Consider the following 15585-nt stretch of genomic DNA (forward strand, 5'->3'; position numbering starts at 1 on the left):
AAACCATAACTAAAACAATACAGAGCATCACAACAACAGTTAAATAAGCTCTTCGTAACTTCTGCGCCCATATCCTGAAAGGGGAAAAATGTAGGGGGTGAGAACATCATCCTCGAAAGGGTTCTCAGTAGAGGGTTTTTGGGAATTACTGTAATAGGATACATGAAGATAAACCGTGCCAGTGATTAATAACTGTCTTATGCCTCTTTTCAAAAACAACAGTTTTCAATAAGGTAAAGTCGGAAATCTTTTCTGAAAGAGGAACCGTTCAATTCTCAAAAACACCAAAAGCCTTTCAAAAAGGTTTATCTATGCTGAACCAAAATAGCCTTTCATATTTTTCCAAATCAGAAACACAAAACCAAAATCAACCATCGGTCCATCTCAATCCAACCACGGCCCTAGGCCCAAACAATCCAACCACCAACCAAATCACCACAATCCAACAGAGTCCCAATTGCAAACACAGATAGGAAGTTCAAGCACAAACAAACAGTTACAGCAAGTAGAACAATTAGCAGTTAATCACAAAGGCAAACCAAGTACAATATGCACACCCAAACAATGTCACATAGATGCATATGATGCATGCCTGTCCCTAGTAGCTGATGATATCATCTGTCGGTTATAGAGCCAACCCGACAAGTCCTGGTAGCTAACCATTGGACTGTCCCTCTGTCGCGCATCCCCAACTCGAGTTATACTCATCATAAACTTGATCATAATCATGATCCATATCCATCACCTTCACTGGTGAATATTTACGGGGGCGAGCTCATCCGGGGCTTTCACAGTGCCCGGCCACACTTACGACATAGGGTCAACAGAGTATCAAGTCTCAACCTGGAGCACGTGGTGGCTAGCCACTGCTACTACCCAGGGAAACTCGTATCTCAGATAGTGGAAGTGCAAAAATCACAAATATCAATGATTCAGCATAAACATGCAATCAATCTCATCCATGGATCAACATCCATCTCAGCCATCCGGCTCACGGTTCATTCCAGAACCAGCCAATATTCATATCATACACAGCCATTCCGGCTCACGGTTCAATCCAGAACCAATCAATATTGATAATCACACACAGCCATTCCGGCTCACGGTTCAATCCAAAACCAGTCAATATTCATAATCATACATAGCCATTCCGGCTCATAATAAAACAGCACTTCCACCATTCAAAATCATCAGATTTATGAAATCAGCATTTAAGCCATAAATCATTTTCTCAATTCATTTCACTTTGAAATCAAGTTTCAACTCTTTTCAGCCTTGGCTTTAGAAATCTCATTTCTCAAATCATCTCAGGCTCATAAGCCAAATTTACTCAAAGTGAGTTCCCTTTTTAAAACAAAGCCGCTCTCAGCATCCTCATTCCAAGACTTCCAAAACCATGGGAAGTTAAAGATTCAATTTGGGAACAATCAAAATCGCCCATCCCACAATGGGATTTTATAACAAGGTTCCTCGGCAGAGTCCCAAGTCTTTAGGGAAGGTCAACTTATATAAAATTCCTTAAAATTCATTGAAACCTTTAAAATCATAGATTCCCGGTTCAAGTAAATAAAACTGAATTTATTATGAAACCGATCATACAAAATCACAAGTTCCAACTCGGTCCAAAAATCAACTCATTTGAAACGGAACCGGTTCATTTGAATCAAACCACTTTCAGGTTTCTTTTTGGAACCCATTTTTCTAACTCTTCCAAAATGCCTCAAACTTGATTACTCAATCGAAAGTCTAAATTCCTTTAAAATCACTAAAAGCTCCTTTTTATATTGAAATCAATATTTGAGCATCATTCTTTCCTTCAGTGATTCAAACTGTACAAATAGTTCGTTTCTAAATAAGCTGAACTCAACGCATAAAGTTCATTAAATAGATTAAGCTTGAAAACATAAATATTCTCTTAATAAATCAATTAATACAATTTCTCAAATCCGACCCTTTTTAAATAACTTTACAAACAAGAGTAGGATTTTGTAGAAATTTCGGCAGCACCTCCCCTAAAACTTGGACTTTTGCCACCCGGTTCGGGTCCCAACTAAACCGTTTCTCATTCCTTTTCAACAGCTCAAAACCAGAAATCAATTCAAAACAAGCTAAATCCAACAGTCGCCTCAATGGCATACCTCAAGGAAACCATTTCAAAAATCAACTCAATATCAACCGATTTAACTCATTTGTAAAGCTTTAAAGAATCGGTTCAGCAATAAATCATTTATCAAAACCAGAGCAATTAAAGCAACCCAGGCTGAATTTCAAGAGCATTCTATCTTTCACATCATCAAAATAATTGACTCAATTCAAACCAATCCTCAACGGATTAAACTCATTTCAAATATTTAAAGAATCAACTTCAAACATTACATTTCACAAGCCACACAACAATTCGGCCAAACCAACATCCATAGTCATTCGAGTCAATCAAATAATACATAAGGCAGATACAATCACTAATTACACCATATCTCACATCAGTATCCATATGTAATAATTCCAATAATAAACTGTAGTTTTCGGAAAGCGCCCCTACCTTAGAACGCAATTCCATAACTCAAACGCGTCACCGAGTCCTTTCCGCCTCGACCCGAAATCAACAATCAAAATCCCGGCTACCAAAACCTCAGCTCCAAACCGTTTTCTCAGCAACCATAATGACTCTAATCACAATATATAATAATCAGGACTCGACCCCACGTTACCAGAACTCATATTCATTAACCAAACACAACCGAATACTAACGCGAGACTTTTCGAAATATAATTTACTTACTGAGCTAGCGAAACGAAGCAGACACAGCTCCATATCAACCCGGCAGCGACTCCGTCAGCCACCTCAAGCGGCAGCGGCGATGAAAGACTCCGACAACCGCGGCTGCACAACAACGTCATGGTGATAAAACCCAGGAATAGAAAGGAATGAAGACCAAAAGCAAGGACCCTTACCGGCAGTGGTTTTTCCGGTGACTAAGCTGCGTTCTCCGGCGGCAGAGATGGCGGAGCAGCTCGAAATGGCCAGCAGCAGTGGCGGCGCTAACCCAGCACCAACATCCACCACCATTTTTCGGCAACCAGAGGCACTACGGGGTTTCATGGTGGCAGATCTCGCAGGAAAGGGACCCTCGGCACGGTGGAACGGCGGCGGTCAGTGGCGCGTCGGCGGCGACTGGACGCAGCTCCTCCAGCTCGCGTCTCCTTCTCTCCCAGCGTCGCCCAGTCTCGGCATTCCTCCTCCTTCGAGTTCGACGGAAAGGGACCCACAGCGGCGCTGTGTTTTCTCCACGATTGCGGGCCCGACGGTGGCGCAGCAGTGAGGACGACGGAGCTGGCGGTGAGTCCCTCTCTGCGCGACACTGACAGAGCGGCTTCTCCCTCCATTTGACTCGGACCTGACGGCGGACCCCAAGGCGGCGCGACGGCTGGGCGGCGACGACGAGCTCGATGGCGAGGGCACGGTGGTGTGGCGGCGAGCATGGTGGCTACGGCCTCCCTCCCTCCGGATCTCCTTCTTTTCTTTCACAGGGGACCGTGTGTTTATGAAAAAGGGGGGTGGCTGCTGCTGCTACTATCATCAATAATGTGCAGCTAGGGTTGGCTTTTGGAAGGGAAAATGTGGACTCTATTAGGGTTAGGGGCATTTTTGTAATTTCACTCAAAAATAAGGATAATATAGTAATTGAAACCCAAATTAAATTCAATACTATTTGTACATAGAAAATACTATTTGCTCATCAATTTCACAAATTATTTTCAATAAAATGCCCAAATCAAAATAATTAGAAATAATATAATTAAACCCCTTTATTTTTCCAAAGTAGCAGTATTAATATTTAAAATATTACTTATCTAGTCCAAATCATATAAAATCCTTATTATTTCATAACTATCAACTTTATAATTCAAATATAGAAAATAATCCAATAATTGTGAAATTGGATAATAATCATAACTTATCTCAAATCCAATAAATCAAAACTTGCCTTAATTATCTTTAATAAAATAATCCCTGAAATTAAGGCTATAAATAACTGTAGGATTTGAGACTCGATCATAATAAGACTTTTCAAATATTCTGGGGCTTACAAAAACTCTACGATCTAATAATGGCACAGAGTACACGGATGAGGCTTTCAAGGAGTTCTGTGACCGAGAAGGCATTACAAGACACTGGACAGTTAGAGAAACACCACAACAGAATAGATTTGCCGAACGACTGAATTGTACGCTACTTGAGAAGGCAAGGTGTATGCGCTCTAATTCGGGTTAGGCAGAGAATGGTGGGCAGAATCGGTTGCTACAACTTGCTACATAGTGAATCGATCCCCACATTCTTCTCTAGATGGAGACACACCTTATAAGGTATGATCAAGGGAACATGCAGATTATGAGAAACTCAGAGTCTTTGGATGCACAGCCTATTATCATGTCAAAGATAATAAGCTTAATGATAGAGCTAAGAAGGCAATCTTTTTGGGGTATCCAAGAGGGGTTCAAGGCTATCGCTTTTGGAGTGTAAATGATTCTAAGTTTGTAATAGCAGGGATGTTACCTTTGATGAACGATCTATGGTAGCTTTGTCTAAAGATGTGGTGCCAGATGATGGTGATGTTGGAAAAACTTCAAATACTCAAGTGGTGGAGATAGAGTCTAAATACCAACAAATAGACTCTAATAATGTTCAGATGGAGCATCCTAATGCTACTCGAGATGACGCAGAGGATGAACTTGATCATGAGAAAATTCAGCGAGAAAATGCACATGCATTACAACAGCAACAGCAGGATTCTTTGGCATCTACTAGGCTAAAGATGAATTATAAATTTGTTCAGAAGTTCGGGTCAGACAAGCCTTTGAGACATTATGGACAGCTAAACTTGGTAGATTATGCACTCTCAGTGGAGGATGATGAGCCGGTCACCTTCAAACATGCTATCAAAGACAAAGATAGAGAGAGTTGGTTGGTCGCTATGGAGGAAGAGATGCAATCTCTTCATAAGAACAAGACATGGGATGTGGTCCCATTGCCCGTGAGAAAGACCGCAATTGGTTGTAAGTAGGTGTATAAAAGAAAAGAAGATCCTACTAAGTCAGATGGTACAATATTCAAAGCTAGGTTAGCAGCAAAAGAATTTGCACAGAAAGAAGGTGTTGATTACAATGAGATATTTTCTCCAGTGGTGAAACACACTTCCATACGGGTGCTTTTAAGTCTTGTCGCTCATGGTGATCTTGAGTTGGAACAACTAGACGTGAAGATTGCATTCTTGCACGGTGACTTAGAGGAAGAAATCTACATATATCAACCTGAGGGTTTCAAGGTTGAGGGTAAAGAAAGTTAGGTATGTCGCTTGAGGAAATCGCTATATGGATTGAAACAATCTCCTCGGCAATGGTATAAGCGATTTGACTCCTTTATGTTAAAACAAGGTTTTTCCAGAAGTAATTATGATTGTTGTGTATACATTCGTAAGCTTCCTGGAGGTGATTATATCTATCTTCTATTATATGTGGATGACATGCTTATTGCCTCTAAGAGCAAGGTAGAGATAGATATGTTAAAGGTTCAACTTGGTAAAGAATTTGAAACAAAAGACTTGGGTGCTGCATGAAAAATATTAGGCATGGAAATTAAAAGGGAGAGATCAAGCCAAAAATTGTTCTTGAGCCAAAGAGGATACATTGAGTGCGTCATTGAAAGATTTGAAATGAAAAATGCTAAATCGATGGTAACACCGTTGGCTCCACATTTTAGGCTCTCTGGTAAACAATCTCCCACAACAGCAGAGGATAAGGCTTACATGAAAAATGTACCTTATGCTAGTGCAGTCGGTAGTCTAATGTATACTATGGTATGTACACGCCCAGATATTTCACAGGCAGTAAGTGTTGTTAGCAGGTTCATGGCAAACCCGGGTAAGGCACACTAGGAAGCAGTCAAGTGGATATTAAGATACTTGAAGGGCACCATTGACACATGTTTATGCTTTAGTGGAAAATCATGTCAAATCAGCGGCTTTGTTGATTCTGATTATGCTGGTGATCTAGATAGAAGACGTTCTACGACTGGTTATGTATATAAAATACAAGGTGCTCCAGTTAGTTGGCGATCGATGTTACAAGTGTAACACCCTAACTACCAAAGCTCACGCTTCTGGCTGCGCGACTCTGATAGCTCGGACATTACGACGACACTTATACTATTTAATACTAAAATATGAGCCTATTTAAAACTTTAAACCGCAATACCGCTCCCAATATACTTTCGTTTGGTAACGTACATCCATAGATACCATACAACTTACAAAAACTCTCAAAGAGTACATACATATATATACGTATATATATATAAATAACATTACAAGCATAACCAATACAATTTCTATCCCTCTTACAGAATATATCAAGATAAAGGCGAGGGTTCAATAAATCATAACTAAAACAATACAGAGCATTTCAACAACTAAATAAACTCTTCGTGACTTCTGCGCTCATATCCTGAAAGGGGAAAAAATGTAGGGGGGTGAGAACATCATCCTCGAAAGGGTTCTCAGTAGAGGGTTTTTGGGGATTACTGTAATAGGATACGTGAAGATAAACCGTACCAGTGATTAATAACCATCTTATGCCCCTTTCCAAAAACAAAAGTTTACAATAAAAGAGAAATCTAAAATCCTTTTCTGAAAGAGGAGACTGTTCATTTGAAACAATATTCAAAAGCCTTTCAAAAAGGTTTATCTATGCTGAACCAAAATAGCCTTTCATATTTTTTCAAACCAGAAACACAAAACCAAAACCAACCATCGGTCCATCTCATGTCAACCACGGCCCTAGGCCCAAACAATCCAACCATCAACCAATCACCACAATCCAACAGAGTCCCAGTCGCAAACACAGATAGGAAGTCAAGCACAAACAAACAGTTACAACAAGTAGAACAAGTAGCAGTTAATCTCAATTAATCACATAGGCAAACCAAGTACAATATGCACACGCAAACAATGTCACATAGATACATATGATGCATGCCTGTCCCTAGTGGCTGATGATATTATCTGTCGGTTATAGAGCCAACCCGACAAGTCCTGGTAGCTAACTATTGGACTGTCCCTCTGTCGTGCATCCCCAACTCGAGTTATACTCATCATAAACTTGATCATAATCATGATCCATATCCATCACCCTCACTGGTGAATATTTACGGGAGCGAGCTCATCCGGGACTTTCACAGTGCCCGGCCACACTTACGACATAGGGTCAGCAGAGTCTCGAGTCTCCACCTGGAGCACGTGGTGGCTAGCCACTGCTTTCTCCCAGGGAACTTGTGCCTCTGATAGTGGAAGTGAAAATCACAATTATCAATAATTCAGCATATACATGCATTCAATCTCATCCATGGATCAACATCCATCTCAGCCATCCGGCTCACGGTTCAATCCAGAACCAGCCAATATTCATAATCATACACAGCCATTCTGGCTTACGGTTCAATCCAGAACCAGCCAATATTCATAATCATACACAGCCATTCTGACTTACGGTTCAATCCAGAACCAACCAATATTCATAATCATACATAGCCATTCCGGCCCATAACAAAACAGCACTTCCACCATTCAACATCATCAAATTCATAAAATCGGCATTTGTGCCTTAAATCACTTTTCTCAATTTATTTCACTTTGAAATCAAATTTTAACTCTTTTCAGCCTTGGCTTTAAAGATCTCATTTCTCAAATCATCTCAGGCTCATAAGCCAAATTTACTCAAAGTGAGTTCCCTTTTTAAAACATAGCCGCTCTCGACATCCTCTTTCCGAAACTTCCAAAACCATGTAAAGTTAAAGATTTATTTTGGGAACATTCAAAATCACCCATCCCACAATGGAATTTTATAACAAAGTTTCTCGGCAGAGTCCCAAGTCTTTAGGGGAGAATAACACAACTCATTTTTCCAAATTCACTTGAAATCATTAAAAACCTTGGCTTCTAGATTTGAGTAATAAAATAGGATCTAAGCGAAACCGAGTCACGTAATCATTTACTTCTTTCAAAGCCGTTTCCTTTACTTAGGCAAGACCAGCTTCAACCCCCATGATAAACTCTACAGCATTTCAACTATTCAAAATTGTTTTAGTCTTGCAAGAATTCAGAATTCAAAGAGTACTTAAAGCCTTTCTCAAAACATTTCAAAATGAAACTTGTCAATAGACATTCAGGTTCTTTCAAAGTCATTGAAACTCCTCTAATTGAAACCCTCAAGTCAAATTCAAAGGCATAGCCCTTGTCACACTTAAAACAGCTTTGAAACATAAGTTTCATCTAAATAACTTTCTCCCAAAAGAGATACAATGCTTTTCTTAAGAAGCAAGACTAAATCACAATTTCCTCTTTAATAATTCATTTCAAAAGCATGAATCATCCTTTTCTTGATAATTCAAATAAAATAGTAGAAGCATTTAACTCATCATTTTTCCAGACAACCTTTCAATAAAGACTCGGGTTTTATAGAAATTTTGGCAGCACCTCCCCTAAAACTTGGACTTTGCCACCCGGTTCGGGTCCCAACGAAACCATTCTACAATCCTTTTCAACAGCCCAAATTTCAAAATCAGTCCAAGGCAAGCCAAAAATCCAACAGTCATCTCAATTCCATATTTCAAGAAAACCGTTTCAAAAATCAAATCATTATCAGCCGAATAAACTCATTTCTAAAGTTTCAAAGAAACGGTTCAGTAACAATCATTCATCAAAAACCAGATCATTTAAAGCAAGCCAGGCTGAATTCAAGAGTGGATTCTATTTTTCACATTCTTAAGAAAATCCATTCAACTCAAATCAATTTCCAATGGATTAAACTCGATCTCAAAGCTTTAAAAGAATCAACTTCGAAAGCATTTCGTTTCACAAAACCACACAACAATTCAGCCATACAACATTCATAATCATTAGAGACAATCAAACAATACATAAGGCTGATACAATCACCAAATACATTGTCTCACATCAGTATCCATATGTAATAATTCCAACATATAAAATATAGTTTTCGGAAAGTGCCCCTACCTCAAAACGCAAATTCCATAACCCAAACGTCTCACAGAGTCCTTTCCGCCTCAACCTGAACTGACGGCAACCAAAACCTTAGCTCCCAGCCACTTTCGCAATAACCATGGCAACTCTAATCGCAACAGATAACAACCGAAACTCAATCTTATAGCAATTAACGCCACAAACCTCAGCGTGAGATAACATAACAGTAATAAAAGGCTTTCAAATCGAAACGCTTACTGAACCGAAGAAGGAATGGCTGAACTGAAACAGCGGCGGTCTCCGAACCGGTTCGGCGGCAGCCACCTCAAGCGGCAGCGATGACCTGAACCATATGCAGTGACAATGAGGTTCCCAGAAACTCAACGGAAAGGAGAACCAACGTAAAACCCTTACCGATAGAATTTTTCCGGCGACGGAAAAAGCAGCCAGAAGCTCCAGCGGAGGCGGCGCCGGCGACGCGAGCACGGCTGGACATGGTGGCTAAACCCCAGCTCAGCCTCAAGCCTCTTTGCCTCTCCTCGGGTCTTTTCCGATTTTCTCTCTCCCTCTGTGCTTGCCGGCAGTTGTAAGGTGGCGGCGGCAAGCCCTAGTAGTGGCGGTCAACGGCGCGACGGCGGCGCTACGGCTCAACCTCGGTGGTGCGAACGGCAACCCAAACAGCTCACATCCTTCCTTGCGCCAAACCACCTCTGCCTCTCTCTCAATCCCAGCATCGTCCTTCCTTCTCATTCGAGCTCGACGGCAACCACTACAGCCCCTTTCAGAGCAGCGACGTCGGCGAGGCGTGAGCTAGTGACTCCATGGACGGCGCCACAAAGCAGCTCGACGGCGAACTCCAGCGTGGTGGATCGACGGTGGCAAGGCCTCCCCTGCCTTCCTTCTTCTGTTTCTTTCTTCCGTGGTGAAGGAAGCTGGGATGCGTTGCGGCTGCGCATGATTGAGAAAGGGGAAGAGTGGGTTGGTGCTGTTGGGTTTAGAGAGGGGAAACATTGTGGGTGTGCTGAGGGAAACATTGCTGCTGCTGCGCTTCGAATTGGAGAAAGGGGGAGTGTGTTGCTGATGGGAAAATCGGGTAACCGGGTTAGGGTTTTAAGGTTTCATTTTGAAAATTAGGGTTAAGGGCATTATGGTAATTTTACATAAAATTGGGAATAATATAGTAATTGAAACCCAATTAAATCCAACACTAATTGTATATAGAAAATACCATTTGCTCATCAATTTTACAAATTATTTTCAATAAAATATTCAAATCCAATAATTGGAAATAATATAATTAAATCCTTTATTTTTTCAAAATAGCAATATTAATATTTAAAATATTACTTATCTAATCCAAGTCATATAAAATCCTTATTATTTCACAACTACCAACTTTATAATTTGAATATAGGAAATAATCCAATAATTATAAAATTGGATAATAAATCATAACTTGTCTCAAATTTAATAAATCACAACTTGCCTTAATTATCTTTAATAAAATAATCTCTGAAATTAAGGCTATAAATAACTATATGATTTGAGACTTGATCATAATAAGAATTTTCAAAAGTTCTGGGTCTTACAACAAGCTACAGTGGCACTATCTACTACAGAAGCTGAGTACATGGTAGTAGCAGTAGGGGTGAAAGAAGCATTGTGGCTAAGAGGTCTTCTAGATGATTTGGGGTTGAAGCAAGATTGCGTGGATCTGAATTGTGATAGTCAAAGCGCAATTCATTTGGCTAAAAATTAGGTTCATCATGCTCGTACCAAGCATATTGATGTTAGATATCACTTCGTGCGTGATGTTATGGAGAAAGGTGAATTTCTCTTGTAAAAGTATACACGGATGAAAATCCCGCTGACATGTTGACTAAAGTGGTGTCAGGAAGCAAGTTCCAACGCTGTTTGAAATTGCTCAATATTGTTCCATGTTAGGCAATCATTGTCAAATGATGCAACCGAATACGAATATCATTCTTTGATCGTCCAAAATTTGCTTAGATTTCAAATTGTGAACGAGGTGGAGAATTGTGACGGAGAGAGAAAGAAAAGGAAGGCTAAGAAAAGGAAGGCTAAGAGTTATTATAGGAAAGTTTTATTTCTATCCGTTGAAATTATAGCATATAACCACTATATAAATGTTTGTAGAATTTCAATTCAATCATTATCAACAATAACAACTACATTCACATCTTCTTTTCATATTATTATTATTATTTTATTTTATTTCCTTTTCTCTTTAGTAATTATATAGCGAATGCATTATTGTGAGTAGTGTTCAATTTCATATTACTTTGTAGCTATTAGAAGTCAAAATTCCACTCCAGAGTCAACATAAACCAAACACACCTTTAGCTTCTGAAAATGAATTCCAATTTAAAATGATGAGTCATGCTTTGCTTGTAATACAAACTTGGCTTATATACATGAGTACACTAACTCGCCTCACTAAGTTAGTTAAGCTAGCCTCGCTTAACATAATAATTAACTTATATTTTCAGACAATAACGAACTTCATACTACCAATTCTATTGTGCCAGGTTGCAGCTATGCTAATTAATTGACTTTCTAATCCTGACCACACACATCATCTACCAACATAGCGAAGGATGTGAATAATGAGGTGGGAAAAAAAAATCAATTATAGTATATATAAGATAAACAAATGTTTAATTTAAAATTTTTAAGAGAATGCTACGGCCAGCAACTTTTGTGAATGTTAGCCATCAACTAGCCATCAATGATGATTTGATGGTGTGAGATTGGTGTGAGATTTCATCCAATGACTTACTTTTCTCTGCTGGTTACATGCTGGCCAAAATTTAATAAAATTGCTGGCCCCCTAGACTTTTCCTATCACAAAACTACTCATTTCAAAATCTAAATTAATAGGAGGAGACAATTTATATGGTTATATCTTTAATATTCTCTCTCAAATAAAAAACTCTTTTAAGTTTTTTTTTTAATTTTTACACAGGTCGTTTTTTTTCCTTTTTTATTTGTCTTATGCTATTTTGTTTTCACTTTTAATATTCACTAAGAATCTAACTCTAAATTTTTCGGACATAAAACTCTAATATCATATTATAAAATTACTCATCTCAAAAACTTAAGATGATAAAAAAAGGCAACATATATGGTTATATTCCTAACAAACATGACTATTAATGTCCGAGAGAATTAACGATGAAAGTTATATGTGATTAATTAATTTATTTTTTCTCTTATATCGAGTATGAATTATTATCTTGTGAAAATTTCTTACATGATTTTAATCACGAGTAATCTCTCATTGAACTCGATTACTAATTAATTTTCTATTACTAAGCAGGATTGTGGAGAGTGTAGGAGATGGTGTATCAAATCTCAAGCCTGGTGATCATGTTCTTCCACTGTTCACTGGAGAGTGTGGGGAATGCCCACACTGCAAGAGTGAAGATAGCAACATGTGTGAGGTGTTGCGAATAAACCCAACAAGAGAGGGTATGATAAGTGACGGAAAATCAAGGTTCTCTACTATAAAAGGCAAGGAACCTATAAGTCACTTCCTTGGCACATCCACTTTTAGCCAATACACAGTTGTTCATTCAGGAAGTGTTGTTAAGATCAATCCCACACTTCCTTTGGACAAAGCTTGTCTCCTCAGTTGTGGCATCTCAACAGGTTCTTAACCATTTTAATGTATCACACATTATAAGAACAAAAATACTATGTGTACATTAAAATTAATCACTATATATTTACGTATAAATACATATGTTGTATAACTCATTTTTATATTAATAACCGATTTTGATATGTACCCAACACTATTGTTAGAAGAAATATGCCCATAGCTATTGATATAGTGACTAACAAAATTTGGTCACTAACAATGATCAATTAATTATTCACGAGTCAAAGATATTTGGTTACTAAATCGATCACTATTCGATAGACTAATTATACTGTAGTGACAATTATGATGCATTGTTTGTTTACCTTTTTCTCTATCAAAAAATAATTTTGTATTGATCTTTTTTTATAAATTTGTAATATTTTTTTTGTAATTTTTATTGAATTCATATAAATGTATATATGTTGCAAAATCGTTTTTCTAGGATAAAAATAAACAAACTCACCCAATACATCTATGAATAATAGCTGAAGTATTTTACTATTTTGTTTGTCTAAAAATTAAGACAGAAAATTTTAAATTTTTCAGGAATAGGATCAATTCTCAATGTTGCCAAACCAAAGAAGGGGGCTTCAATAGCAATATTTGGGCTTGGAACTGTTGGACTGGCTGTAATATCTATCTAAATTATACTACAACGATTTTATTTATTTCAAGCTAAAAAAAATATTTACTTCAAGTTTAAGGACAAATGAGAAAAATGGTTGAGATTCCTAAACTATTCTTATAATTTTTAGATAAATAAATTTTTACAATTTCTTAAGGCTTTTTATGTTTCAAAAAAAAATATATACTAAATTTTTTAATCAATTTAGAATTATAAAAATTCTTATAATTCTCCTATGGTTATATGATTAGGCAGCCGAAGGTGCAAAAATTGCTGGAGCATCCAGGATAATTGGAATTGACAAGAATCCCAACAAACTTGAGTATGGTAAGCATATTGCTGCTAACCCAACAAACTTCACAAGTAATTTCTGACCTGAATCATTTTTTTCTTTTCTTTCACATCTCAATGCTAGCCATGAAATTTGGACTAACAGACTTCGTAAATCCAGAAGAACATGAAAGACCAGTTCATGAGGTAAAAAATAAAAAAGAAAAATAAAAAAAAATCTTTAAGATATTTTTCATTTAGCTTCATTTACGATATTATTATATCATAATTGCTAAAACCTTTGTTACAATCTATATAGGTCCTCAAAGAGATGACAAATGGTGGAGTTGATAGGTGCATAGAATGCACTGGAAACATTAATGCCTTAATGTCTGCAATGGAAGCTCTCCATGATGTATGTGATTTTCAAGGGATAGATCACATCATGTTGATATTTTTACATAATCTTGTTATTTTTTATGATGTTTTATTATTCATAAAAAATGTGGAATTTAGATGTTACTAAGGAAGTACCTAGAAGTTTAGGAAAATAAGTATGAGTGGTTGGATGAGCTCTAGGTTGATGAGGGTACTTGAAAAGAATCGTGATGTTTAAATTAGTAACGGAATAAGTAAGTGTTACATGATTTAGATGAATTCATACCAGATGGTATTGATAAAGGAGTTATCAGCTAGTTTATTTGGAGGCAGTATTTGGAAAAGAGAGAGAGACGAGAGACTTAGATTGAGCAGCAAAGACGGAAAGATAGAGACTAAAATAAATCTCAATATTATATTTAGTGTAAACTGTAAAGTAAGAGACAGAGATTGAGATTGAAATAAGAATGAAACTCTAATTTAATTTGCTCAAAAGATAAAGTTAGAATTAATTAATTGAAATAGGAGTATTTTAGGTATAAAATGTTATTAAAATTTCAGTCTCTGTCCTAAAAAATTTTAGTCTCCTGTATCTCCATTTTTTAAAAGTACTAAAATACTGAGATTTTAAGGATAAAAACATGATATTGAGTCTCAATCTTCTAATCTCCGTTTCAGTACTTCAAAACAAACGCTAAATTTTTATCCTTGGTCGAACCTTTGTAAGTTATAAACTGTCTATTTAAGCCGACTTCATTCGCATTACTTGGTTGTTATCACAAGTACATACACATACTCATTTGTACTATTTTTTATATTTTCTCCTCAATTATGTGTATTTGTAATTTATTAACTTCAAAAATTTGAAATATGCAGGGATGGGGTGTTGCTGTACTTGTCGGAGTGCCTAGTGGTGATGCAGTTTTCAAGACTAATCCCTTCAATTTTCTTAATGAAAAGACAATTACAGGCACAACCTTTGGGAACTACAAGCCTAAGACTGGCCTACCAACACTAGTTGATATGTTCATGAACAACGTAAGAACAATTAACTCAATTTCTTATTTCAATTTAAACTATACAAAAAGAAATTGAGTTATACACTCTTCTTTTTTTCTGGCAGAAATTGGAGCTGGGCAAGTTTATAACTCATAGAGTTCCTCTTTCTGAAATCAATAAAGCCTTTGATTACATGATCAAAGGACAAGGTCTAAGGACAATCATAGACATGAACGACTAGTGTTTTTTACAACTTTACTCATGTTGAAAGGAAAACTACTATTTGATTTTATATATTTTTAAGTAATGCTATATTTATATACTCATATATCAGATTGATATTGGAAAAACAAATTTGCCGAGATGTGTCAGAGTTGACAATAACAAGTAACTTTACAAAGTAGCACAAGCCACAAGCTTTTATCTAAAATCCGCTTTAGACCAATCATCTCAAAATGAAAACAAATCAAAATTGAATACCTTCAAGCCACTTCAGCACGTTTTCATATCACAAAATCAAAGTCTAATATTTCCTTCACAATTTTGGAATGATTAGAGCCTTTGGATTTCATTCACAGGATTTAATCCCCGTAAAAAACAAATGCGTT

At 37.3% G+C, this 15585-nt stretch overlaps 1 protein-coding gene across 1 annotated transcript in view; it reads left to right on the forward strand.

The window, feature by feature from the left end:
- LOC107625553 (alcohol dehydrogenase-like) overlaps window positions 1-15341 on the forward strand; it is a 33115-nt gene extending 17774 nt beyond the window's left edge. Inside the window, exons 4-10 of the mRNA XM_016328220.3 lie at window positions 12379-12710; window positions 13252-13334; window positions 13582-13657; window positions 13746-13807; window positions 13920-14015; window positions 14855-15016; window positions 15102-15341. Of these exons, the coding sequence (XP_016183706.1) occupies window positions 12379-12710; window positions 13252-13334; window positions 13582-13657; window positions 13746-13807; window positions 13920-14015; window positions 14855-15016; window positions 15102-15218 (928 nt within the window). The 3' untranslated portion in view covers window positions 15219-15341. The remainder of the gene's footprint in view (window positions 1-12378; window positions 12711-13251; window positions 13335-13581; window positions 13658-13745; window positions 13808-13919; window positions 14016-14854; window positions 15017-15101) is intronic.
- The last annotated feature ends 244 nt before the right edge of the window (window positions 15342-15585 follow it).

This window comes from Arachis ipaensis, chromosome B2 (genome assembly GCF_059453495.1).
Source record: "Arachis ipaensis isolate K30076 ecotype BB chromosome B2, ASM5945349v1, whole genome shotgun sequence".
Classification (NCBI taxonomy): domain Eukaryota; kingdom Viridiplantae; phylum Streptophyta; class Magnoliopsida; order Fabales; family Fabaceae; genus Arachis; species Arachis ipaensis.